The sequence below is a fragment of the Vanacampus margaritifer genome, chromosome 2 (genome assembly GCF_051991255.1).
Source record: "Vanacampus margaritifer isolate UIUO_Vmar chromosome 2, RoL_Vmar_1.0, whole genome shotgun sequence".
Classification (NCBI taxonomy): Eukaryota; Metazoa; Chordata; class Actinopteri; order Syngnathiformes; family Syngnathidae; genus Vanacampus; species Vanacampus margaritifer.
Window position 1 is genome coordinate 12,411,802 of NC_135433.1, and position 26,351 is coordinate 12,438,152.

General features: G+C 40.4%; 1 protein-coding gene across 2 annotated transcripts; it reads right to left on the reverse strand.

Moving 5' to 3' along the window:
- Window positions 1–278: 278 nt before the first annotated feature.
- Window positions 279–21,041, reverse strand: LOC144043354 (sodium-dependent neutral amino acid transporter B(0)AT2-like). Of its 2 annotated transcripts, none has more exons than XM_077556896.1 (12): window positions 20,803–21,041; window positions 17,073–17,288; window positions 15,591–15,748; window positions 15,022–15,148; window positions 14,773–14,948; window positions 14,103–14,213; window positions 11,938–12,179; window positions 10,492–10,672; window positions 5,088–5,289; window positions 4,849–5,008; window positions 3,860–4,022; window positions 279–3,746 (listed from the first exon to the last, which is right to left on the reverse strand). In XM_077556896.1, the coding sequence occupies exons 3-12, from the start codon at window positions 15,738–15,740 to the stop codon at window positions 3,396–3,398; spliced, it is 1,863 nt and encodes a 620-aa protein (XP_077413022.1). In that variant the 5' UTR covers window positions 15,741–15,748; window positions 17,073–17,288; window positions 20,803–21,041; the 3' UTR covers window positions 279–3,395. The 2 variants fall into 2 exon arrangements, with proteins under 2 accessions (XP_077413022.1, XP_077413021.1); XM_077556895.1 differs by having other exon boundaries at window positions 17,073–17,292.
- Between the last annotated feature and the right edge of the window lie 5,310 nt (window positions 21,042–26,351).

Sequence of the window (26,351 nt, forward strand, 5' to 3'; positions counted from 1 at the left end):
TAATAACTGTTTGAAAAACACAAAAATAGTTTTTCCTCGTTCATTTATTTTCATAGTGCTCAAGCTACAAGCTAAATTCAGACCTTATATGTAGCCTATTGCCTTATCTGTAACGTGTGTATTAACAAATATAATCAATTTTAACAATAAGTCAGTACAACGTAACTGTAAATCCAATAGTGACACTGTCCAATAAAAGCACATTCCAGTGAATTATTTTTCAAATTATAAAAACAACACAAGCATTAATATTAAATCAATCAAATAAGTCAAGTTGCTGCCATTGAGATAGTTTAATAAAATCTATACAAATCTATACAATAGGTCAATTTTTCAGCATGACTATCTACATGAAGTGAAATGTAACAAATACATACAAATATATAAATACAGGCTTTTTTTCCAGTCAAGTTAAAACATATAAATAGTCATTCCCATATAATTTGTGAGGTTCTCCACTGACATGATCAAGAACTCAATCCAACTAAATCCAAAACATCCAAATGAGGATGCATCAAACTTATATTAACTTTCCTGAAATAGTCATTTACAACTCATACTGGTCCTCACAAACACATTTGCATGCAAACATGGAGAAAATGACCTCACAATTATGTTTTTCCCCAGTATTCCCAATCACAGCACCGAGAACCATTCTTGTGATACGAGAGATCATCAGGCGTGTAACAGGAATAGATCCAATTGAACTTAATTGCCCCATAAAGTATCATTTATTTATTTATGTTCTGGGATAAATGGATGGAAGTTTATCTATCTATGCCAGCGTCGGAGTGACAGGCGGATCAATTACAGATACATGCTCTTCCACTAGACTGCAGAAGGTACAATGAACTTGTGTATCCAACTTCTGACATTCATACGACAGCATATTAGCTTTGTGTTCAACTGCACAGACACAGATTTCACACTAATTGGTGAGTATATTGAGATGAGATCATCATTAGTCATATTTTGTATGACATGGATGTTTTCTTTGGTGGTGCCAGGAGGTCATTCCGATGCAAAACCAAATACCTGAAAAGTTTGGAAACACTGCAGCATTTACGTTAACTGGCTGCTGTGACACTCAGGGCTCTATTTTCATGAAATCCTGCGCGATGTCATGTCATCATGAGGCGGGTTAGACACGATTTGGTTATTTAGCAGACGAGTGCAAGCCAGCGGGAACTGAGAGGGGGAGGACGCCGCCGCTGTGTGAGTGGTCACAGCTGACTTCAAACATGGCCAGTCATTTTCATTCCCTTTAAATGGGGCGTGCTAGTTGCGCACTAGACTCGCAACCATGGTTGTTTTAATTAGCAAAAACTGATAAAATAATTTGAACTAAAATTGAAGAAAAAAAAAATTTGGAAAAAGGAAAACAAACTCAAACTACATTTTATGTCTACAAAACTAACTATATCCTTCATTTTCAACTTTGTCAATTAATTTAATCCATAACTCTTTGGGGTGATTTTGAATGTGATTTATTTCAGCACACAGCCCAGGTGTTAGGCGGAAGAAAGAACAGTCGACTGGCAGTTACGGACTTTTAACATTGTGTCGCCTCGAAGCAACGTCAACTCGCGGCAGCCACCACAAAAGTGCCACCAGTTGACGTCGCTCCTAGGTGATGAACTTGCGTGATTGTTTCGTGGTTGGCTCCCGTGTTCTCAGGCTGAAACGTGATGCTAGGTATCAAGTGGTCTATTTTTTTTGTTTTGTTCATATATTAAAACCCATTTGCTCCCAAAAACGTATAAAAACGTTCTATTTTTAATATTACCATGCACCCAAAGACGTATACTGTATATACGTTCTTTGTTGTTGTTTTTTATGCTAGAGCATATGCAGCCTCTGAACTGAAGAGAATGCTTGAAGCAATGGTAGTTATTCCATAAATGGCCAGCAGGTGGCAGCAGAGTATAAGCGATCAACCAGGGCCATGTTGAATAAAAGCTCTTTCCCCCATTGTTTTAAACAGATTTGTGAATAATGATGAAACTTTGTTATATGCTAATGCTAATTGCTGCAAAACTGATAACAGGTAAAAATATACTTTTTTTCCTGATGAAAGAAGAGAGTCTGATCTTTCTTTTGGTAGATTCCATGTTTTTATAGCAATAGAACACAATATTCTGTGGGCTTTGCAAAATCAGTCAAAATCCAGTAAAACAGCCGGGAAAATGGCTGGGAGTGAATGAGTTAAATAAATAAATATTTATATTAAAAAAACAAACAGTAGAACTTGTTTTAACACTTCTCAAAAGGAATTCAAGCCACAAATTCACGTTAGAAGTTTGGCAAACAAGAGATGGAAAGCGAGTTTATTCTACCTTTAAGACTTTAGGGTTATAATGCTTAAATATACAAGCAATATTAGGCACTAAACAAGTTGTACTTCAAAGTAAGGGAACGGTTATACAGTACCTTTATTTGATTTGTGGATGGCTGATTTTATTTTAATCTGACATTTTTTACAGTTTTATTTTTGTTTTCACAACACAATACTCACCATGATGCTTTGAAATCTTGCACACAATAAATGCATTTTTTAAAATCAACATTAAATCTAATAAAACTCACAAACCTGCTCTAAAAAACAAATTAAAACAAACCAAAAATTAAAACACAAAACTAGAAACAAAATTAAAACTCTATATACAGCATACTAACTATATCTATACCACTGTTCAAATATTTATGAATAAATATGAATGTATCTATCTTGTGCCAGGCACTTAGATGTGGTCTGAGCAGACGTACGGTTTAGATGGACTTTCTGACTTTCACTTCACCAGGCACATCTCCAAGACAAGTGCTTCCGCTGCGCCGGCCCGCCTACCTTAGCGAAGACCGGTTGGTCTACCAAATTGCCAAACATGCGTAGCGAGCGTTGCGCTGATACAAAAATCAGGTCTCTGTGTAATTTGGTGGCTAAATGTTCTAGTACTGTTATACAGAGAAGCCCTGAATTTTGAGGTTTGGCATTTGAGAATTTACTGATTTTGCGGGGAATTTATCCTCCAAAATTTGCTGAAAACTCACATCTTCGCTGCTGTTGTAACAGTATTGCTTCAGCGCCATCTGGTGGTATCTTGGTACTAAGTAATATTATTGACAAGGACTTTGCCACCATTTTGTGACATTTATATTCGTGGAAGGGTTCCGTCCCGAATCCCTTGTGATTCGTAGGGGCTCACTGTATTTATTTAAGAAACTAGCCTTTGCCTTGCTAACAATGTAGCTTCCTGAGCTAAACAACTAACGTGTCTATTGCTGTCCTCCCTTCATCGTCCTGTTTCTCCTGCAGAAATGTCTCGCTTCTTCACTCTCTGAGGACCTACACTTGAAACATTTTCCAAACATCCTCCACCGTGACGAGCCCCGCGTCCTCACACTCCCGTGTCCTGCTCCTCCTCCTCGTCCTGCTCCTCCTCCTGTTGGGGCAAGAGGCGATAGTGCTCGCCGCCCACTGGCAGGAAGGTGGTCCTGGGACGGACGCCGTCTTCCTCGGGGGTAGCTTGATGGGAGTTGAAATCCAGCTGTTCCACAGAGCTGCACTTGGTATACAAGTCGCGGTTGACCTCCTTGCTGTCGCCCTCCACGGATTCTGCGTGAAGCAGCCTGCGATGCTGCAGTGTTGAATAGATGTAACCGATGGGTACCGGCAGGCTGGCAAAGACTATGAGCAAGACGATCATAGCCAGAGCCCAGCCCGGGTACTCCAGAGTCATCTCAGAGGCCTGTTAGGAGAAAAACAGACAGCATATGATTCTGATGTGGTAATACATGTCTCCAACATGTGACCCCTCCATATGAGATTGAAACAGTGTGCATTATCAACTAAAGTGCATACCGTGCTTTCATTCCAGGCAGTGTAGGTTGGCCTTTTAAAGACCATTCTCAACAAACTGGCAGCCAGAAGTCCGATCATAGCCAGCAAGCACACATATTTCCAAAGATATTTGTACACCACCGGGGGGCGCCATTTGAGCATGTCTTCAATATCATCAAAGAAGCTGCAATAAAAGAGAACCACAAATCCAGAATGGAGGATATTTCCCATGCACTCCATTAAATTTCAAATTATCAATGCACAAAATACAGACATATGCACTTTTTGTATAAATTACAGTTACTCTGTGACAAAATAGCATTTTAGGTTGAGTGAAGGTGATTCTGAAATATCTAAAATGCCAAATACATACATACATATATATATATATATAAATTAACTCTTGTTTTTGGGTAGTGGTTTTATTGAGATTCTCCTTGTAAAGTAAAGTAATGTGTTTTATCACAGGAATATTTTAAATACAGTGGACCCGCTCACATAACTCGTGGTTTGGCACTCGCAGATTTAGATATTTGCGGACTTTAGTTTTTTAATAAAAACAAAACAAAACAAATTTTTACTTTTTATTTGTTATTACACACACAATAAAAAAACAAAAAAACATGAACCCAACAAAAAAAAGGTAGGGGGGCACTAAAATAAGTAAACAGGACAAAGTAAGAAAAACACAAACAACATTCATCAGGGGAGAAGTTAAAGTAAAATTCATATTGTCTATATAAGTATATACATAAGTACACAACCATTCTCTAAAAATCAAATATAATAATAACCTATAAAAACATAATTCTAACAAAACAAAACAGATTTTAAACATATTTCATTCACCCCCCCCCTTTTTTTATTTTCCCCCATTTTCCATGTAAAATGCATATTGAATTTTTAAAAAAGGGATAAAAAGTGGGTTAAAAAGTGATAGATCTAAGGTAAGTCCTCTGATGCTTTCCATACGTGTATAATGACAAAAACAAAAATGATTCATTACTTACCGATCAGTGCCATAAATCCAGGAGACGCTGATGGTTTCAAAGATGACAACAATGATTAAAGGCAACGTGGCGGAGTAATCATCAAACATGGCCACAAAGTAGTTGCCTGAGCGCTGAGTGAACAGAAGTCCTAGCAGGAAGCCCAGAGCACAGCTGCAGACTGAAAAACAAACGAGAGAAACACTGAGACCTGGACTGACCAAAATATGCCAAATTCGCATTCAATTGGACTGACGTACCAGTGAGTAAGGTGCGGTGGCGTTCCAGCAGCTTAAAATTGTCCATGAGAGGTGTGAGGATTCCCTGCATGGTCCCAAACATGGTGCTCATGCCCAGGTTGAGCAGCATGAGGAAGAACAGAGCGGACCAAAAGGGGCTGGCTGGGAACAGAGCCATCACCTCAGTGAACGCTATGAAAGCCAGTCCTGTCCCTTCCACTCCCTGAACACCGACATAAACAAACAGATGAAACATGACAACATTGGACATTAGGGCTGGGAATCTTTGACTGTATCACGATTCGATTCCGATTTTTGGGCCTGCGATTCAATTCAGAATCGATTATCGATTCAGAATGATTTTAGATTAAAAATTGTTTGATTGACAATGATTTCTGCTTCAATTTATAGATCTGCAAAGAATTGTCATGATCTACACCAGTCGGACTCGCTAATGCTAATTAGCGCGCTACTCGTGGCACTTTTATCACTCAAAAGAACATAAGATGACTTGGTGGTGGAATGAGGAGGTGCAGAAGTGGATCCAGAGAAAGAGGTTAGCTAAGAAGAAATGGGACACTGAGAGCACTTGAAGACATTTAACATTTTCAATTTGATGTTTTACTGTTTTTGAATTTACTTATAGGCATATCAATGTGATATAGTCATGAGTATTTAAAAGAATACAGTGGGATGGTGATTTTGTGAACTTTATTTGATCTTCGTACCCTCAATGCTGTTGGAGGGGGAATGTGCATGATGTTATCAGAGTCTTTTGTCATTAGGGACTAAAGGTCTGGGGTCAGATCCTGATTGCATCTGTTCCCCCAATCAAGAAGGGGAACTGTATAAAGATGTCTGTTTACCCTCAACATTACACCTTTGTTCAATCGAGGAGATGACATGTCTGTCCTTTGTTCAATCAAATGAGTGGATGGTCTGTAGACTGTTACACACTTGGGGGGTCTACATCGCATTCAGATGTGGGTGTCCTAACTGTGTCTTTAGAAGCTTCTAAATAAATCCTTGCAAGGAACCTTCTTCATCAGATCTCGAATACAATTATTTTAGACACGCAAAGATTACACTTAATATAGTAATCAAAATATTCCTTCACACTGAAGTGACAAAGGCCAAACAAGAGGCTTACGATGACTTGTATGCTAGGTTAGGCAGTAAGGAGGGAGAGACTGATCTATACAGGTTGGTAAAGCAAAGAGACAGAGATGGGAAGGACGTGCAACAGGTTAGGGTAATAAAGGATAGGGATGGAAGTGTGTTGACAGATGCCAATAGTGTGATGGGAAGATGGAAAGAGCACTTTGAAGAGTTGATGAATGAGGAAAATGAGAGAACGAAACGTAGAAGAGGTGACTGTTGTGGACCAGGAAGTAGCAAAGATTAGTAAGGACGAAGCGAGAAGGGCATTGAAGAGGACGAAGACTGGAAAGGCACTTGGTGCTGATATTATACCTGTGGAGGTATGGAAGAGTCTAGGAGAGGTAGCAGTAGAATTTCTGACTGGGTTGTTCAGCAGGATCTTAGATAGTGAGACGATGCCTGAGGAATGGAGGAGAAGTGTGCTGGTGCCCATTTTTAAGATCAAGGGAGACGTGCAGAGTTATGGCAACTACAGAGGAATAAAGTTGATGAGCCACACAATGAAGCTATGGGAAAGAGCAGTTGAAGCTAGACTGAGGGCAGAGGTGAATATTTGTGAGCAGCAGTATGGTTTCATGCCAAAAAAAAAAAAAAATACCACAGATGCAGTATTCGCTTTGAGGATGTTGATAGAGAAGTACAGAGAAGGTCATAAGGAGCTGCATTGTGTCTTTGTGAGAAAGCTTATAAAAAGGGTGCCCAGAGAGGAACTGTGCTTTTGTATGCGGAAGTCTGGAGTGGCAGAGAAGTATGTTCAAGTGGTACAGGACATGTATGAAGACAGTGGTGAAATGTGCTGTAGGTGTGACGGAGGAGTTCAAAGTGGAAGTGGGACTACATCAGGGATCAGCTCTGAGCCCCTTCTTGTTCGCTATTGGTAATGGACAGGATGACAGACGAGGTTAGAAAGGAATCTCCATGGACTATGTTGTTTGCGGATGACAAGACCAACAAGGTGAAGCAGTTTAAGTATTTAGGGTCAACAGTCCAGAGCAATGGATTGTGTGGAAAAGAAGTGAAGAAGTGTGTGCAGGCAGGCTGGAACGGGTGGAGAAAAGTGTCAGGTGTGATGTGCGATAAAAGAGTTACAGCTAAAATGAAAGGAAAGGTTTATAAAACTGTGGTGAGACCAGCGATGTTGTTTGGTTTGGAGACAGTGCCACTGAAGAAAAGACAGGAGGCAGAGCTGGAGGTGGCAGAGATGAAGATGCTGAGGTCCTCTTTGGGAGTGACCAGGATGGATAGAATGAGGAATGAGTACATCAGAGGGACAGCACATGTTAGAGGCTTTGGAGATAAAGTGAGAGAGGCCAGACTGAGATGGTTTGGACATGTCCGGAGGAGAGATAGTGAGTATATTGGCAGAAGGATGCAGAGTTTCCAAATGCCAGGAAGGAGATCTAGAGCATAGGTGTCAAACTCCGGTCCTCGAGGGCCGTAGTCCTGCAGGTTTTGGATGTTTCCCTTCTCTAACACAGCTGATATATGATCAGCTCATCAGCAAGCTCTACATAAGCCTGATAACGTTCCTGCTGATTGGAATCAGCTTGTGTTGGAAGAGGGAAACCTCACAAAACCTGCAGGACTACGGCCCTCAAGGACCGGAGTTTGACACCTATGGTCTAGAGCAGGGGTGGGCAAACTTTTTGACTTGCGGGCCACAATGGGTTTGAAATTTTGACAGATGGGCCGGACCAGGAGCATTTGGACCTCATAGCACAGTAAAAACACACAGATAAATGTACAACCCAATTTACTTATAGTGTGCACTTAGGACTGCGTTTTTCAAATGTGCAAAATCCACATATTTAAAACAGCTTTTCCAATAGCTTCATTTTTATTGTTTTAGCTCAACTTTTGCTGTGTTGTTTTTATGCTTTCTAAAGTGACCTTGGGTGTTCTGAAAGGTGCTGTTTTTAAATGAAATGTATTATTATTATTATTATGATTATTATAAAATAGCCCTAATCCAGGTAGTACGTTTGCCTCAATGAATATGCAAGAAGCGGCATTTACACACTATTTGGCAAAGTGGGAGGAGAAATGTAAATAGATTATAATAGCACATACACTGTGATCTGTCAAACCTGGTGACTGCATCTATTATTAATAGATTTCAATTCAAGGCGTAAAGTTAAATAATTTTTTTCCATTGGCCCGCCCATTTTTAACCCGGGCCCACAGTACGTGTGACACATGCGGCTGCATGATAGCCGCTGCTGCCTGTCACGCGCTGAGGACAAAGCGCGTACATCCAATCCGTCTCTGACCACTTTTCCATCTCCGTGGGGGACGCATAGCACACGGTGTTTGTGCAGCAGCTCAAAAAGAAGCCAAAAGCCAACGAGGAAACGCTCATAGAAGTGCTCGACGCACGCCCCGGGGATGTCTTCACCAATATCAACAGTCTCCTGCATGCGCGCTCCTCACCTCACCCATGACAACATGTAGAAAGACTATCTTCAGCTGTCAAAGGGATCAAAACACGCAACAGTGCCACAATGTTGACTGATAGACTGAACTCTTTGTCCCTGCTTTCTTTCAAAAAAGAATTGACCGATTCTCTGGACTATCAGGACATTATTGCTGTGTTCAACACAAAACCGTGCCGTCTCCTGCTGTAAATGTCCAAATCCAGGAAGAATTATATTTTTTGAATCAGTTATCTTGAGTTAAGCTTACTGCCATTCTCCCGTTTATTTTAATAAATTGCAAACGCAAAAAAAAAAGAAAAAAAAAAGATTTTTTTTCCTAGCCTTATTGGATAAGTTCGGCGGGCCGGATTGAAACGCATAACGGGCCGTATTTGGCCCGCGGGCCGGGGTTTGCCCATGTCTGGTCTAGAGGAAGACCAAAGAGGAGGTTTATGGATGTAGTTAAAGAGGACATGAAGGTCGTTGGTGTGTGTGTGTGTGTGTGTGTGGTTGTGTGTGTGGGGCTGAGGACAGGGTCAGATGGAGGCAACTGATTCGCTGTGGCGACCCCTGAAATGAAAAGTAGAAGCTGCCCCTTATATTACAGTACGACCTGCAGAAGGTGATCAATTAAAGATACAGTGTGTATTATTTAGTGACATCTAGTGGTGAACTAATAGAATGCAACTATTTTTAAGTATGCACATTACGGTGCATGCCTCTCAGGCTGACCACATTCGCAAGCCTACCATTAGTACCAATTATTGTTTGGCATGAGCGAGCAAGCAGGAAGTAACCAGAGCGGCCAACAAAAGCGGTTAGCGGGGGAAGGTAGTAAAAGCTAGCGAGAGCAAAGCAGATAGAGACAAGCGGCGGTAGCCAAAAGCACTAGACTTTTTGCAGGCGCAAGCTGTGGAAGGTAAGCAGCAGCTAGGACGACTAAGTTTGCCAAGTTCTCTTTTGGCTATCCATAGCAGAAAGATGGCGGCGAAACATATCAGCCTCCTAAGGTGAGGTGGGACCTCTGTACTGCAATATAATTAGCGATTACTAGATCTATGATAGAAAATTGTACATTGATGCGATAGATTTTTTGGGGGGGGGGCATATTATTGAAATCAACAGTTTTGTTTTAAATGAATTATTAGTTCACCACTAGATGGCGCTAAATCCTACACACTGTCACTTTAAACTGGAAATGGTTCTCAAAAATCATCTTGCCAGGATTGACAGAAATGCCCTCAAAGAACCTAAGAATTTGCTAACTTTTGTTTTTGAAAAAAAAAAGGGATTTGGTATAGTAGTCTCAATGCTGTACATCAAACTACATTGGAAAAAACATTGTTCCCTTGTGGTATTTGGCCTCAAGCCTACCCAGCGGGTCCATCTATGGAAAGTGTACATTTCTAGATAAATGATCAACCCTGCATCTAAAGGCCGCTGTTTATTTAGTTTTCCTGCTCACTTGTCTAACACAGCTTGCTTCCGTCTTTCCTGGAAACTTTGGTCATACAAAAACACCTCCTATTTCATCTTGCTGCACTGCACAGGGAATTTTACAGAGCCTTCAGGATTTCTGGGAACTGGGATTCCTTGATATTCTTCTCACTTCACCATCATTTTGTGAAGAATCCTCCCTCTTTTAAATGTCTTTTGTCTTTGTTTATGCAAAGCTAACTGACTCCATATTTACTTCCGCCAAGATGAGAGTGCGGGAATAACATTTCAATTTTGGCGTCGATCCAGATAAAGCTGTATATTCTCTATTTGTTGTTCACAAATATAAGGTCAAATAAGGTCTTTAAAATAAAATAAAAATCGTTTTCCTGCTCCTACCAGATGTTGCTCACCTTGTTCATCTCCTCCTCTAGATTGCAGTCGGTGACATTGAGACCCAGCGTGGCGCCATAGTGGCTGTACCACTCTCTGTAGTCCGATACGGACACGGATGTTGGCTCGCTCATGTTGAACCTCGGCCAACCATGCTGGTCCTGTTTTTGGAGCCACATGCTGTTTAGAAGGCCAATGTTTCTGCAAATGAACAGACCTGACATAAGAATATACATAGATGCAATGTAGTTTGTTGTAAAATCTCTGAGATTAGGGTTGATAGTGATTTTTTAATGGTGACACATCCCTCGTTTGTTTTATTACCACTTTCATTTAGGAAGTGATTTTTTTTTTAAGTATATGAATGGGAGTGCAGTAAAGAGAAATATTATTATTTTTCACTGATGTAACAAAGGGAATTGGAAGTTTGACCAGTCATCCATCCATTTTTCTTCACTGCTTATTCCTCACAAGGGTGCCGGGGTGCCGGAGCCCATCCTGGCTGACTTCGGGCAGTAGGCGGGGTACACCCTGAACTGGCTGCCAGCCAAGTTTTAAAATTCAAATGAAAATTTAACTAATCTATTCAAACAGTACAACAAGTGGATTGTTCACACCTCAAAACTAATATTTTTTTAAATCACTGCTACAGTAGTGATTTAATGACATTATTAAGTCTTTTGGGGAGGAGCCTATCTATTGGAATGAACTCTGGGCTTTGGTGGGGAAATGGAACACCTTAACATACTCATTCTTTTGTTGATGTCCAACAATTAGTGTCTGTGAAAAGCACTACACAAATAAAGCTTGCTTGCTTGCAATCATTACTTTTGAGGATTTAGAACTATGGGGCCATTGAGGTCTGTAATCTACTCAGAACTTTTGTAATCATCATTCATGTTTATTTGTAGTAGTAATAATAATAATAATAAAGTGGTGACTTGACTTACATTTAATTTTTTCGTTTGGTTTGCAAGCAAAAATTTGAGCGACAAGTGCAAGAGTGTGACACCAAACTCAGATTGAAAAGAAATCATAGTTGTGAATGTACGCTTTCACTGAAAATGGCATTAAAATCAATTCAGATTCTGATTTTTTAAGAAGTAATAGTTTGTGAGATCAAATAAGAGGCTTCAAGCTTCTTCTTTTTTTTGGCAACTCCCAGTTGAGGTTTACTGTCACACAAAACTTTGTTTGTGTCGTATACTGTCCCATAGTGGCCAATGGCACATAGCAGAATGAGCACAGTATGGGGCTGAAACTGAAGAATTACATTTACTTTCATTTCAATTAGGAAAGATCATTTGAGCGTTATGAGTAGCGAACATGATCATGAATTAAGCTTGTAAGTGAAGAGTTGATATTTTCCTTTTGATGAATTTAAAATGATGTTTCGTAAACTTCACAGCCTGGATATTATTATTTTTTTCCCACAATGATGCAATCAAATGGACTTTGGTACATACTCAGCCACGCAGCTCTTGGCAATGTTTTTGGCCCGGAAACCCAGGATGACGAAAACAACGAGCGAGGCCAGGACAGACGTCATGAAGTTGATGCCCGAGACCAGCAGAGCGTCCTTGTGGCAGTTGTTTTGGACGGGATTGTAGGAGGAATACGCGATGACGGAGCCATAGCCCAGTCCCAAAGCAAAAAACACTTGAGTAGCAGCCTGCCGCCACACCTGCATGTTCCCCCAAATCTCCAGCTGAGAAAAAACATGTGAGAAACTCAGTCTCATTTTATCTAACACAGCTTTTTTTTTTTTTTAAAGCTCAGAATTGTTCATTCGATTTGACATCATCATTGCTCTCCTTTTTTTTTTTAAATAATAAAAAAATAATATTCATTTTTTTTATACATATATATATATATATATGTATTTTTTTTTGTATGTGGGTGAGTACGTGTATGTGCGTGTGTGTGTGCGTGCGTGCGAGCGTGTGTGTATTCATCAGTTCACCTAAAGCCTATTTAAAAAAATCCCATACTAATAATATAATATAATAATAAATTGCCAAATGCAGAATCATCAATGTAAGTTATCACGATGTGGTGGCTCTCGCTAACAGGCAGAATTAAGTAACCAGAATTAGGTTAAAAAATTCTATATACGTAGACCATGTTTCTATAAATTTTGATATTTGGTTTTTATTTGAGGCAGATATTTTTTCCATTAAAATGTGATTTATGAGGAGATTAGACCATTGGTCGATATTCAGAGTTTGTTTATTTTTCCAGTTAACAAGAATTGTTTTTTTTAGTAAGGGCTACAAGTGTAGATTGAAATTGTTTATGTGGTAAGTCAATTGTTGTTAGGTCACCTAGCAAACACAAGTTTGGAGATAAAGGTATCCTACAGTCCAAAATAGCGGAAAGTTTTTCTAAGACTTTAGTCCAGAAATACATAACCGGAGTACATAACCATAAAGCATGAACATAAGTGTCTGTAGTGTTTTGTAAGCATTGGAGACAAATGTCGGAGTCTGAGAGTCCCATTTTCTTCATCATATATTGAGTAATGTATGTTCTGTGAATAATTTTATATTGGATAAGTTGTAAATTTGTGTGTTTTGTCATTTTAAATGCGTTTTCACAAACTTGAATCCAAAAGTCAGGTTCCGGTGCTATAGACAAGTCTGTCTCCCATTTCGAGATGGGTAAAGACATTTTATCAGTATATGAAAGTAGCTTATATATTTTTGAAAGTTTTTTTGTTGTTGTCGGAGAAAGCTTGTTAATATCTTTAGCTAAAACAGGCGGTTGGAGCGTACCCCGAAGTGTTGGAATTTTTTTCTTTATCACATTTTTAACTTGTAGACAATGTAAAAAATTTCCGTTTTTTATTTTGTATTTTTGGAGCAAGGATGTATATGATATAAACATATTATCTGAGAAGAGATGGTGTAATTTCTTTCTGCTCCCACACACCTAAATAAAACGGTTGGTTGTTAAGTTGAAAGTCGGGGTTATGCCATAGGGGAGAAAGCCCACAGGGCTCCACTTGGGCTTTTGTAATTTCTAGTGCCACCAGGCAGTCAGGGTGGCGGAAATCATTGGGTTTTTAAAACAATTATGTCGCTTAATCGATGTTGTAATAAAGAGTAAATCTCGAAGTCTGAGGTTATTACAATCCTTCTGTTCTAGTTCCAGCCAACAGTTAGTGTCTCTGTTGGGTTGTGCCCATAGAAGGATATATTGTAGCTGGTTAGCTATATAGTAGTACATAAAATTTGGTGCCTCTAGACCACCTTTGGATTTACTTTTCTGAAGAATAGATAGACTAATCTTTGCTTCTTTTTTTTTTATTCCAGTAAAATTTTGTAACGGCTGAGTCCAACAACTGGAACCATTTAGCCGTAGGTTTAAATGGAATCATTGAGAAAAAATAGTTTATTTTGGGTAAAACTTTCATTTTAATGGTGGCTATTCGTCCTATTAGAGAAATAGGAAGATCATTCCAGCGCTCCAAGTCACTATAAATGTTATCCAGAAGTGGAGAAAAGTTTAAATGAATTAAATCAGTTAATTTAGGTGAGATTTTTATGCCTAAGTATTTTACATTACCTATAGGAAATGAGTAGTGTGGGTTATCTAACACATCTTTTCACATGAAGAAATGGGTTCTTACTCTGGGATAAAACATGAACGTGATTCCCTCTATTGCTCCATCCAACGTCAGGCCTCTGATAAGGAAAATGAAGAGCACCACATAGGGAAAGACTGAGGAGAAGTACATCACCTGAAATTTGGAACAAGCAGAGCAGGAGAGAGAAAAAGGTCACTTGGCGGGAATATGGGAAGCGAGGCCTAGTGTTGAACTTCTTAAATCAACAACCATAAATGCTACTTCTCTGTATCTTTATGACAATTAAACACAACCAAAATGTGATTTATTTTCATAGAAACTTTCTTTTTGATGTTATCTTCATTCACAAGCAGAGGACTGCTTACACTGTCAAAACAGTTGGGTCAAAAGTAACCCAATTATGGATAAAAAATGCGCAGATACACTTTTCGAGTCAATTTAACCCAACCTTCTGTTTTTTTTTAATACAAAATGACCCAATTTTGTGACCCAAGTAAAGGATCTGACCAATATTTATGAGTTGTATTATGATGAAAGATCCATTTCTTGACTCAGAGTTGGCTCAAATCGACCCAAGTAGAAAATCGGTCCATTTTTGACCCATAGTTGGGTCATTTTTGACCCAAATATATATATATATATATATATTTTTTTTTTTTTGACCTATATATATATATATATATATATATATATATATATATATAATGTTCACCTTTGCAGACGACTTGATGCCTTTAATCATCGCCAAGGAGACAATCGTCCATGCGGCTAGTAAGCAGCCCGTCGTGATGGAATTGAACTCTCCTGATTCCTCGATGGAATTGGAGATATTCAGAGCTTTGCGAAACCAGAAATAGGATGTTGCCGAACTTTGTGCGCATTCTTTCACTGTAGATAAGAGCAGCAAAAGGCATTTACTGAATATGAGATTGGGTAACTTGTCTGAACAGGTATGTTGTACCTGTGTCGTTGGTGGTCACGTCAATGGGGCAGTTCTCCCATGGTAGAGGATACTGGAAGGAGTTGCCCATGTAGAAAAGGCTCCATGCAATAATCACATTATAATACAGAGCCACATAAAAACAAACCTGAGGAGAAAAGTTCAAAGTGGGCGCAATTCTTTTTTTTATACTGTCAAAACAGGCATGTGTAGACTTTATGTATTTATATTTAAAACAGACTTGTGTAGACTTTATATATTTATATTTGTACTCAGTCAAATGGTAAACACTGACAATGGAGTAGCTTAGGTGTAAAAGATTGACAAATTAAGCGTAGTGGAAAATAAACACACGAGCAGAGATTTGTGTTCACGCTCAGAATCAGTGGGAGAAAGTGTTACACAACACCTCTCATGTTACAGCCCCTCAGCGTCCTCCAAGTTTTAAACACAGATGGCCTACAAGAAAGGATATATGGCCTTGCGTGGAGGCTTTTGGGGAAAAAGGCAGGCGATAAGACAAACCGCTCACTCTCTTCAAACCCAAACATACTTTCGAGACTCAATCAACAACACCTCTAAATTCTCACCAAGCAGCTAGAGTAGCCGATGCCGGACAGTTTGGGGGAAATGTGCTTCCACACGCCGATGCTCCCCTGCCGAATGCTCTGGCCGGCTGCCAACTCCATGAAGAAGAGGGGAACGCCAACCACCACCAGAAGAAAAACATACAACAGCATGAAGGCCCCTGCAAGGAAGGAAAAGAAAATATATGCGGATTACTTTTAGGGCTACTACAGTATGTCTGTCATCAAATACGGACGATTGGCAAAGCTGGGAAAACCGATTTAACCCAAGAAAAACAACCAGCAGATTAAATGCAATATGTATCAAGTAATATTATTGTACTCTTGTATTATTGGAACAGCCTATAGATACTTTGGTAGTCAGGGATCAAAATTCAGGCGAGGAAAATACTATTCAACGGGGATGGGCGTGGAGGGTGCGCCGAATTCTATTTGGTGACCGGGGCCACGAGGCCAAAAATGGAACGGCCGTTAGTGAAAATTAAATTCACAACGGTCAGTCCACCCCTGTTGGTAGTCGTTACCGAGGTTTCTTTCAATCATGTATACTTATGTGTACAGAATTAATGAATATGTAAATTTGTCATTTTTATACATTTGGATCAATCACAGTAAGACTTTTGTAAGATTTCCTTTTGAAAATCAATTAATTGCACCGATGTGAGCATTTGAATTATTGCCAGCTGTTAGCATTCAAAAGCTAAAACTGCTTGTTATTAAACCATGTTTTTCAAACTTTTAATGCCAAAATAACTTTATCCAGTTTCATGATTTAAATATTTTCTCAAGATACTAATACAATTGTTTAACTTTTTTTAAAAACATTTTTTCCCATCTTTTTCATTTGATATCTTTTCTTTTAATGCCACAGTTGAGGGACTCATGTTGTTGCAATACACCAGAGGGATCTGTGAACTGAAGTACCCGGACGAGTCAGCCATTTTTCATTCACACATAGCAGAAGGCAAAATAAATGATGTTCTTTCTGAGATACATATAAATTTGGGAACGTGTCGCATTGTCTTCACCATTAGTTACGATTGAGTATAATGGGGTTAATAGGCAGTTATGATCGTTTATGCACTCGTATCGGTCAGTTTGGTAGGCAACATATGCAAAGTGTATTTCAGTGAGCCGCCACAATTTGCTCGGTCAATAATAGCTTTCCTTTGAATAGCTAAAATTTGAAATAATCTATGCTGTTTTGAGAGTAGGACTTAAAGCATGTCTATTTCATATAAAAACAAAGCAGCATTAAAAACAATTGCTAAATGAGACTTTTTTTTTTGTACATGTCTATACCATTACTGATTAATTTATAGGAAAATGTCCCATATTCATATAAACAAGTCCTCACACCTTTTAGTTGATATGATTATTGAATGATTATTCAGTATTATGTGGTGACCTGCAGTTAAAAAAAACAACTAAACAATCATGTTAGTAATCCCAAGATAAAATGCTAATCTGCTGATGGGTAATCACCTCCTCCATTTTGGTGGCAAAGGTATGGGAACCTCCACACGTTCCCCAAGCCGACACTGAAGCCCACCTGGGCCAACACATACTGAATCTTGGAATCCCAGGCTGGCCGGTCTCCATTGTTGGTTTCATTGGCGTCGGAACTGAGGGCGATCTGAGACTGAGACCGACTCTCAGTCAGCCAAGCGCCATCCTCGTCGCCATTCAGCGAAGGTTTCTCTGTCTTGGAATAAACAACAGCAATTAAATACACATCAAATGATAAACTGGTTATGATCATTATGGCCCAATTCCCTCAGCACCTCTGTTTTAATTAGTTTGAACGTTTTGAAAGTTGGTAGGTTGCTAAAATTACTTTGTATATATATGAAACATTTTTATACTGGCTCTCTACTGCGGAAGTGCTTAGAACATATACCTGCGATAAATGGTGGTTTACTCTAACAGCATAACAAGTTGAAGTGTATTTGTTTAACAGTCTGGCAGCTGTTTTCCCCATTTAAGAGGAAGGGGATAGAGCAGACGGCTTGTTTGGTTATCACAGCATCACGTGTGTGGTGCTCTCGCCTCCCACCTATCACCTGCCATGTGAGAAAAAAAAAAAAAAACACATGAAGATGTGTGCTGCAACTCAAGCCACACTCCATTTAGTACATAAACAAGCACAGGGGGAAGGTCGGTCGTTGGGGTGGGGGGTTCGGGAGTCCGGTTGGAAACCCATCTCAAATATCGGCTCCGCAGCAGATCGAGAACATGTGGGATGTTATTTGACTGGAATATGGGAAGAGGAAGTGTGACTATGCCATCCAAAATAAATAAACACCACATTATGTGAGCAGGTAGTGACTGACAGAAGCTGTTGCCTCACATGACATGCCGAGTGACATGACATGAGCGCGTTTGGCTAGAAAGAGTTATTAAAATGCGTATTCATTCAAACATAGATTACTGTAGGTACAGGCTATTTGGGGAATGACACACATGTGCAGAGCAGTCAGCTCTTAAAATGGATGGTGGGTGGGGGAATGGAGGATTACATTGGTTGAGGCTGTGGGTGGTGCTGAGGTGCGAATGGCGGGCACGTGGTTAAGAAATAGACACATTATTTCACCAACCTTTAAACTTTCAGACATTATGACATTTTGCTTTTGCCGTGGCCATCTTTAGGTGGGTTTCCATCTACCTATTTTTATTCGAATTTTCAAGAATTGTGAAAAAGAAACTGAATAGAAACGGCAGAAATTCGGGGGGGAAAAGGCCCAAAATTCGCACAAAAAATAAAATAAAATTTCGCTTGGAGGGGGTGGTTTTTGAAGCGTATCGAAAAAAGGAAAATGCGTATTTTGGCGATGGAAACAGGTTTTGCGAATAAGCGACGACAAGACCGGATAAACGTCGCACGTTTTGGCCGATATTACGTCACACGCACGTTTGTAGTCACAATAAATGGTGGATGATAAAGTAAGATATGTTTGGGGAGACAAACAAACCCGATTATTTTCATAATTAATTAAAGAAAAAACATTAATGCAATTTTAGATGGCTTTATTAACACCAGCTCTCAATGTAACGACACACTTCACTTACATGCGGGAGGGAAGCCAACAAGACAAACTACTTCCGTTCAGTCCGTTAAAACCAATATTCCCACCTGGAACCTATTGTCACAAAGTTCCGTCACTACAACGGCATCTCGCGGCGCATATTCGCAAAAGAAGAGCGGATGGAAACGGGCATAAGTCGCACGTCCGTTTTGTGCATTTTCACAAAATTCGCATTAAAAATATCAAAACATTTGGATGGAAACCTGACTAATGTCAAAATGTTACAAAGTGAAAACAAAAATATGAAAATAACTATATAATAATGCAAATACTACTACTACTAATAATAATAATAATAAATTATGAAAAAATGTCTAAATGATATAAAGGTGCTTTGCAGAGACACGTGGGTGACGCTGCCACGCGTCATTTACAACTATTCAGACTGTTCAGCGAGTCCTTGCATCTGGGGGTGAAAACATTGTCACCATATTTTGTCACACCTATGTGTGCTTTTATTTACTCGTGTTAAGGCTTCGAATGTCAAGGGCACCAATGGACAAAAGGAAGGGCAAATGTGTTATGTCAAGATGTCCTGCTCTAACTATAAACATTGTTGCAGCCAGGGGCGTTTCTAGGATCTGAAGTTTAGGGGTGCTGAGCTCCGGGGGCAAGGCAAGATCAATTTGACTATTTTGTGCATTTTAATACAATTCCATTAACACATGTATGAAACAGAAGCACAACACTTTTGGGGGGAAAGTCTTTCACTAAACCATCTAATCTGATAAAGATTAGTTAAATGTTGAGTCACAGCAAAAGAGGAATGAAATGGATTTATAAATTGCAGCCCAGACAGAATAGGGCATTTTGCGCCATTGTGGGATGGAACAAAGCTGACTGCCAGCGAATGGAAGCAGCTCCCCTCATTCTCTTTAAAATCAGGGCGATTGAGGGGAACTCAGTGCTTGACACTGACAAAGCAGAACTTAACTTATTGGGTTCCGAGAGATGATACTGGCGCGCACAAAGTGCGTTCATACAGGTAAACTGTGAGCTCTCCAATTGCCGATGACGTAGTCAGCTGACCCTGTGACTTGGGCAATTGGAGACCGCCATCTATCAAATTCACAAACGCGCTAAAGGCTTTGTCTTTGTAAGGATTTGGACAACTGTCAATATTTGAAAGATATTTTTTTTAAGCATTTTAACAAGATCACAATTCCACTTGGTTGTACTATAAGTAAACGAGGTTAGGAGTGAAGCATGTCAAGATCATTACTTTATGTGATTTAAGTGAGATTTACACATTGAATAAATGGTTACTTTATTTAGATAGAAGAGAGTGGCAAAATATTAGCACCTTATTAACACCACTTAATATAATGCAGTGCAGTTCGACACCACTGCAGTAGAAAAAATAATAAACAAAATTAAATTGCCTTGCCCTGATTAGTTGAACACAAAGATGTTCTGTTGTGTGAATGGCAACAGGTGGATGCACAGGTAAGTTGTACCTTCTAGTCTATGAGCATTTAAATCTTCTGCTTGTTTCTTTATATCACAGATGAACAAGATACTGTACATTATTTGTCATAAATTAACGACAATGTTTAGAGCACTTAAGTGAAATTGGAGAACATAGCACCCGATGATCTGATCCCCAACTGCTGGCATTATCACTGAGATTTAAAGCAAGGATTGGGTTGTTAGTTTGTTGTTTAATAAAATTCAGTCATATTTTATTTTTTTTAGATTAACTCATTTCCATTTTAAATGAATCATTACAACTTGAGTACTTTTTTCTCTGCCCATATATACTTAAGTGCAGTGTTGTTCAATCCGTGCGTAATGTTACATCGGCTTACGATAATAATAATAAAAAAATAAAATAAAACTCTCTGCCTAATTTTTGATAAAGCACTATATGTTCCTACACAAGTCATTATGATGGCTCATAGAGAGCTAAGTTGCCTATTGCTTGAGGTGGTACTTAGTATCAAAAGTTTGAGTAGTGATCTCGACGGCGCACGTATCCGAGCTATTGGACAAGAGCAGAAGAGCATACTCGCTAGATTCCCACAAATTGGATGGATAGCAAAGCATTTTTGGTCGGTGGGTCAAGCAAGCTTAAAATCTGTGCAAGAGACAACAGCAAAGATACATTTTGAAGAGAGAAATGTAATTACCATGATTGACAGCTCCTTCCAACGCCGCTGCTCTCAAGTTCCGAACGATCCTGGTCTTGCTGACTTTAATTTTTTTTTTTTAAACTTTCCTCTTCAATACTTCTCCTCCTCAAAAAGCGTGATTCTCTACGAAAGGGTGCTTAAAATAACCTTTTTTTATTTCTTTCTTTTAACTTGAGCTGTGTGTTTAGAGCCGCGTGAGAAGCACCACGCGGTCACTCACGCGTTTGGAGCAACCCAAATAAGACCAAGTGAGAGGTTACGTTTATTACAGCCAACGGGCAGGCTGGAGGGGGCGGGGCTGGACTACACTAAAATACACGCAGCTTCATTGTTGTGCAAGTGTACGCTGCCCAGAGGTGGAAAAAGAAGCACGCTGTACTTATATGAAAGTACACTCGCGTAAAAAAATAAATAATAATAAATCATTTGAAAGAAAGGTAAAAAAGTAGACGTTAGAACATTTAACTATTTAAAAGTGTTGTTTTTTTAAATTGTCCATGTCCGCCTTGATAATTTACACAATAATAAAAAAAAACACACCACAGAAAATAGTTTTGATTGCTTGTACTTTGAAGAAAAAGTTAGAAATCAGGCTTCAAAACATCCATCCATTGCTTTGATACTGTTGTGAACTGATTAAATAAATACTGAATCAACTAATAACAGTAAAAACAAAATACACATAGGGCCACTGTTGGAGAATATCTTGCTTCTCTGAACAGGTTTGTTATGATTGCATTATTATTTGTGTTCTGTAAAACCCTTTGCGAGATCTATAGCTATTTGAAAGCGCTATTATAGGCCACAGTAAATAAAGTTGACTTGAACTGTTAAGTGTTCAAGCTTTTTAAGTATAAAAAGTAGAGTAATGGTATTTGTTTTAAATATAGGAAGTAAAATTAAAAAGCCGCCAGGAAAAGAAATACTCAAGTACAGTACATAACAGATATCTGAAAAATTTGATGGAAATTCAGGGAACAAAGTTGCCAGACTAAAAAAAGAATCAACAGCAGAGTGCGCTGTGCCACAATACAGTACAGCAAGTCCTAAATTGACCACTTGTCTGCCAATTTTTTTTTTAGTAGTAGCTATTTCATTAAAAATATATATATATATATTAATAATTAGTAGATTTGGTTTAATTGAGAAAGGAACTTAAAATAATCAAGCATTTCCTAACATTAAATTTGCCACTTTATAAAGTGTCAAATTTGCGACTTTATATAGTGGCAGATTTGCGAGGAAAAAACTCGGAAACTTACGAGAAATACACGTAGCGCAGCTATAGTCTAATCATGTGAGGATTCGTTGGTGGTTAATGGGACACTGTTTATAAAATGAAAAGGCAGGATGTAGACAGATTCATTCTTAAATTAAAACTTTACTCGTCATTCACTGCAGCCAGAGCGACAACACTTCCTGATCCCCTATCAGCTGACTAACACTATCCAATCAGATGCTAGCATACCATAGGTAATGCAAGTGAGTGACGGAGAGCAGCAGAGTCGCCACTTGTACAAAAAAAATACCAAAATGTATGAATGTGTAAATATTAATTCTGGAAACATGAACGTACAAGTAAATATACATTTTAACAAATTAACTTAAATGCTTGTTCGTCCGGGTGTGAACCTTCGCAAAGCGAGGCATCTTTGTCTCTGACACAACGAGGAAGGGAGGACCCAAGCTTACACATATTCACATACCGATGCCTCCATTGCCGGCCACCAGAATCTCTGGACAATGAAGAACAAAGTCCTGCGGGGTCCGGGATGACATGACAGACGTGAGGTATGTGCCCAGTGGAATACCTGCGGCCGCAACCCCTCCGGTACATAGAGACGACGTGGTGGGCAGTTCTCGGGAGGGTTCGAGTGCCTCCTTAACATCGTCCTCAATTTGCCATCCTACAGCTCCCATCACACAGTTCTGGGGAAGGATGGGTTTTGCTTCAGTCTCAGCGGGCTCGGGGTCATGGATACGTGACAGGGCGTCTGCCTTAGTGTTCTGGCTTCCCGGCCTGTAGGTCAGAGAGAACGTAAATCGGTTAAAAAACACGGACCATCTGGCCTGTCGGAGGTTTAGTCATTTGGCCTTGCGTAGATACTCCATGTTTCGGTGATCGGTCCAAATCACGAAGGGTTGTTCTGCCCCCTCGAGCCAGTGCCTCCACTCCTCGAGTGCTACTTTTACCGCCAAGAGTTCACGGTCGCCGACGCAGTATTTGCGCTTGGCCGCCTGGACAGAAATGCGCAGGGATGTACCTTAGCCATCCTCCTGGCAGCGTTGGGATAGGACGGCCCCAAGTCCAACGTTGGAGGCATCCACCTCCACCACAAACTGACGCTTGGGGTCCGGAACCTTGAGTATCGGGGCCTCAGTGAACCGTTGCTTGAAAGCATTGAAAGGGGTATCAGCCTCCGAGGTCCACATAAATCGGAGAGGTCAAGGCATGCAATGGGGCAGCGATGGAGCTGAAGTTCCGGATAAAGAGACTGTAAAAATTGGCGAAACCCAGGAAGTGCTGCACTTTCTTTCGTGATTCTGGCGTGAGGCAATCCCTTACCGCGCTGATCTTGCCAGACTCCATCTCTACCCTTCCTGGTGATACTACAAAACCAAATAAGGAGATAGTGTTCACGTGGAAGAGACTCTTCTCGGCCTTCACATACAGCTTGTGGTCTAGTAACCGTTGAAGGACTTGGGTCACGTGCTGCCGGTGGGTCGCCAGGTCTGGGGAGTATATCAAAATGTCATCCAGGTATACATACATGAAGTAATCAATGAAATCCTTTAGTACGTCATTTATCATGGCCTGGAAAACTGCGGGAGCGTTGGTGAGCCCGAAAGACATGACTAGATACTCGTAGTGGCCCCGGGGAGTGTGGAAGCCGGTTTTCCATTCGTCTCCCTCTTTAATCCGGACGAGATGGTAGGCATTCCGGAGGTCCAGCTTTGTGAAGACTTTGGCTTGCTGCACTTGGTCGAATACGGATGACATCAAGGGCAGGGGGTAGTGATATCATTCAGTGGGCTGTAGTCGACGCATGGTCGTAGGGAGCCGTCCTTCTTGCCTACAAAGAAGAATCCAGCCCCCGCTGGAGACGAGGACGGCCGTATGAGTCCGGTTTTAGAAGGATGCGTCAATGGGCTTTGCGTTAGGCCCGAGACTGAGTACAATCTACCCTTGGGAATGGTAGACCCCGGGATCAGGTCGATGGAGCAGTCATAGAATTGATGTGGAGGAAGAGCCAAGGCCTTGGTTTCGATGAAGACGTTACGAAGGTGATGATAGCAGGAGGGGACTGTGTTCAGGTCTGGATCCTCTTCAGCTGTGGTGGAAGCGAGAGACACATGGTTCACTGCAGCCAAGGAGCACGTGCCGCCGCCTGGTTCAGTCCATGATACGCGCAGTCCTCTCCCCAAGTCATGATGTGCCCAGAGCGCCAGTCTATGTGTGGGTTGTGCAAACACAACCAAGGATGTCCTAGAACCAGGGTGTGAGACGGGGATCGAAAAATAGAATCGAAGGAATTTTGTGTGTTGTCCTATGTGCACTTCGAGAGGCTCTGTGATATGGGAAATGTCAAATAATACCCTGCCGTTGAGTGCCCTGGCTTGGATTGGCGTGTTCAGCGGCTCAGTTGCAGCTTGTAACTGTCTAACCAGTCCCCAGTCCATGAGATTTTCGTCGGCCCCTGAGGCGATGAGGGCTGGCAGGTCTGTGGTGACGGCATGGTGAGTGATCGTGACAGGCGTGAGTTTTTGATCTTTGGCTTGTTCGGGGAAACCTGCACCTCACCACCAGATGACCGGATTCACCACAGTAATAGCACCGGCCAAGCTCCGGTTGTGCGGCGGGTACAGTGGAGCCACGGAGATGACTCACCAGTTCTTGTACTTGTCCAGAAATCTCGCCCATTTGGGTGGCCATGACGTGCTGGAACTCCTCCTGGCGTGACAGGCGTGCCGCCTGATTCCGCAGCGTGGTTTCCAGCGTCCCTGCTGGGTCCATTCTGGCTGAAGTGTGCTGACACAACGAGCAAGGGAGGACCCAGGCACAGGGAGTAGTTTGGCCTCAATGGCAGCAGTTTATTTACGAAACTAAAAAAAAGACAACTAAAGGGACTCCACTCAGGAGGGAAAAAGGCACAAAAACAATGCACAGGGGCAAGGCCAGGCCAGGCCTGTGGATCAAGAGCTGTGATAACTTTTCCATGCACGGCGTGTGACACTTCAGCACTGGGAGGTGGCTGATGCCGTCTATTTATTAGGTGGGTAATTGGAGACAGGTGGAAGAAATCAAGAACTGGAACTGAGCATGGCAGGAGGAAGGGCAAGTGACCTGGAGGCCCGCTTACTGCGGCGTGACAGTCACTGGCCAGTGTTCAAAGAGTGAATGCTTAACATGATATGGTTAATCTATGCTAAAGCAATTACTACCTCCTTATTTGGAAACCTGACCGAAAGTACGAGTAGTACGCTACGTGTATTTCTCGTAAAAAAAAAAGTATAATTCTCGCAAATTTGCAAGAAAAAAAACGTGCAAATTTGCGAGTTTATAAAGTGGCAAATTTGCAAGTTTTTTTTCTCTGAATATTGCCCCCGCCTTCTAAAAAATATATATATATTTATACGTAACCCTAATACGCAGTCGTACTATACGGGAATCGATAGTGCTCAAATGTTTTTCTTATTTCCCATCACAAATTGAGTTACTCATAGCTAGCAACTATTTAAATAACATTCATATATAGTGTTAGATATTATTAACATTTAAATTCTTTATTTTCATATATTAACCATTGTTATACATTATTAACATCTTAATTCTTTATATTAACCATGTTGAAAGGTTTTATAGACGTGTAAAGCAAGTAGTGTTGAACTCAGTATAATTTGACCTTAAGCTGGGACATATTATTTGGTCTAGAAGTTCCTTCTCTGTGGGAAAACACATTTGGTCCTTGAGAACAGAATCTGTTTCGAACACGCACCCCTGACTCTGTTTTCGCCATCGCTCATGGAAAAGTACCCAGAGAGTATGTTTTGTCTACAAATGAAAGAGAGGCGGTCGGTTTTAACTTTAAGAAGACATTTTACACGCGGAAGAGACACATTCGGCGCTCTGAATTCCACCTGTTAGGTGATGAATTGGAGTCTGTTACGATGTCCAGAGATCTCTGTTAGATTGAAATCATTTTTGCAAAGGTGTTTTTTCTCACATTAAATCTGTCTTCAAGTTTTGGAACACGCAAAGAGGACAGATAAGTTTATTCCTCTTCAATAGTTATATACATTAGTTGTTGTTTTTTTACAGAAGTTATTACAGACTAGTGAACATGTCATTAAATTAGCAATTTTTCATGCATGCTTGCAATATCCTTACACCACAGAAATCAACTAACACACGTGTACCACTTTAAATATCTGAGTCACCTGTTTGGATGCTTGTCATGTTTACAAATGGCGACAATGCTCACAACTCACCTCCAGGCTGTCGTGTCCTATTTTTATGTCTCGCGTGTGCACCGGCCGACTGCAAT

Coding starts and splice junctions, on each gene's coding strand:
- LOC144043354 (XM_077556895.1), bottom strand. Junction 12,180..14,102: donor CGTTCATGTTTTATCCCAGA/GTAAGAACCCAT, acceptor GTTTTTTCTCAG/CTGGAGATTTGGGGGAACAT. Junction 4,023..4,848: donor TGGATTTATGGCACTGATCG/GTAAGTAATGAA, acceptor CTTTTATTGCAG/CTTCTTTGATGATATTGAAG.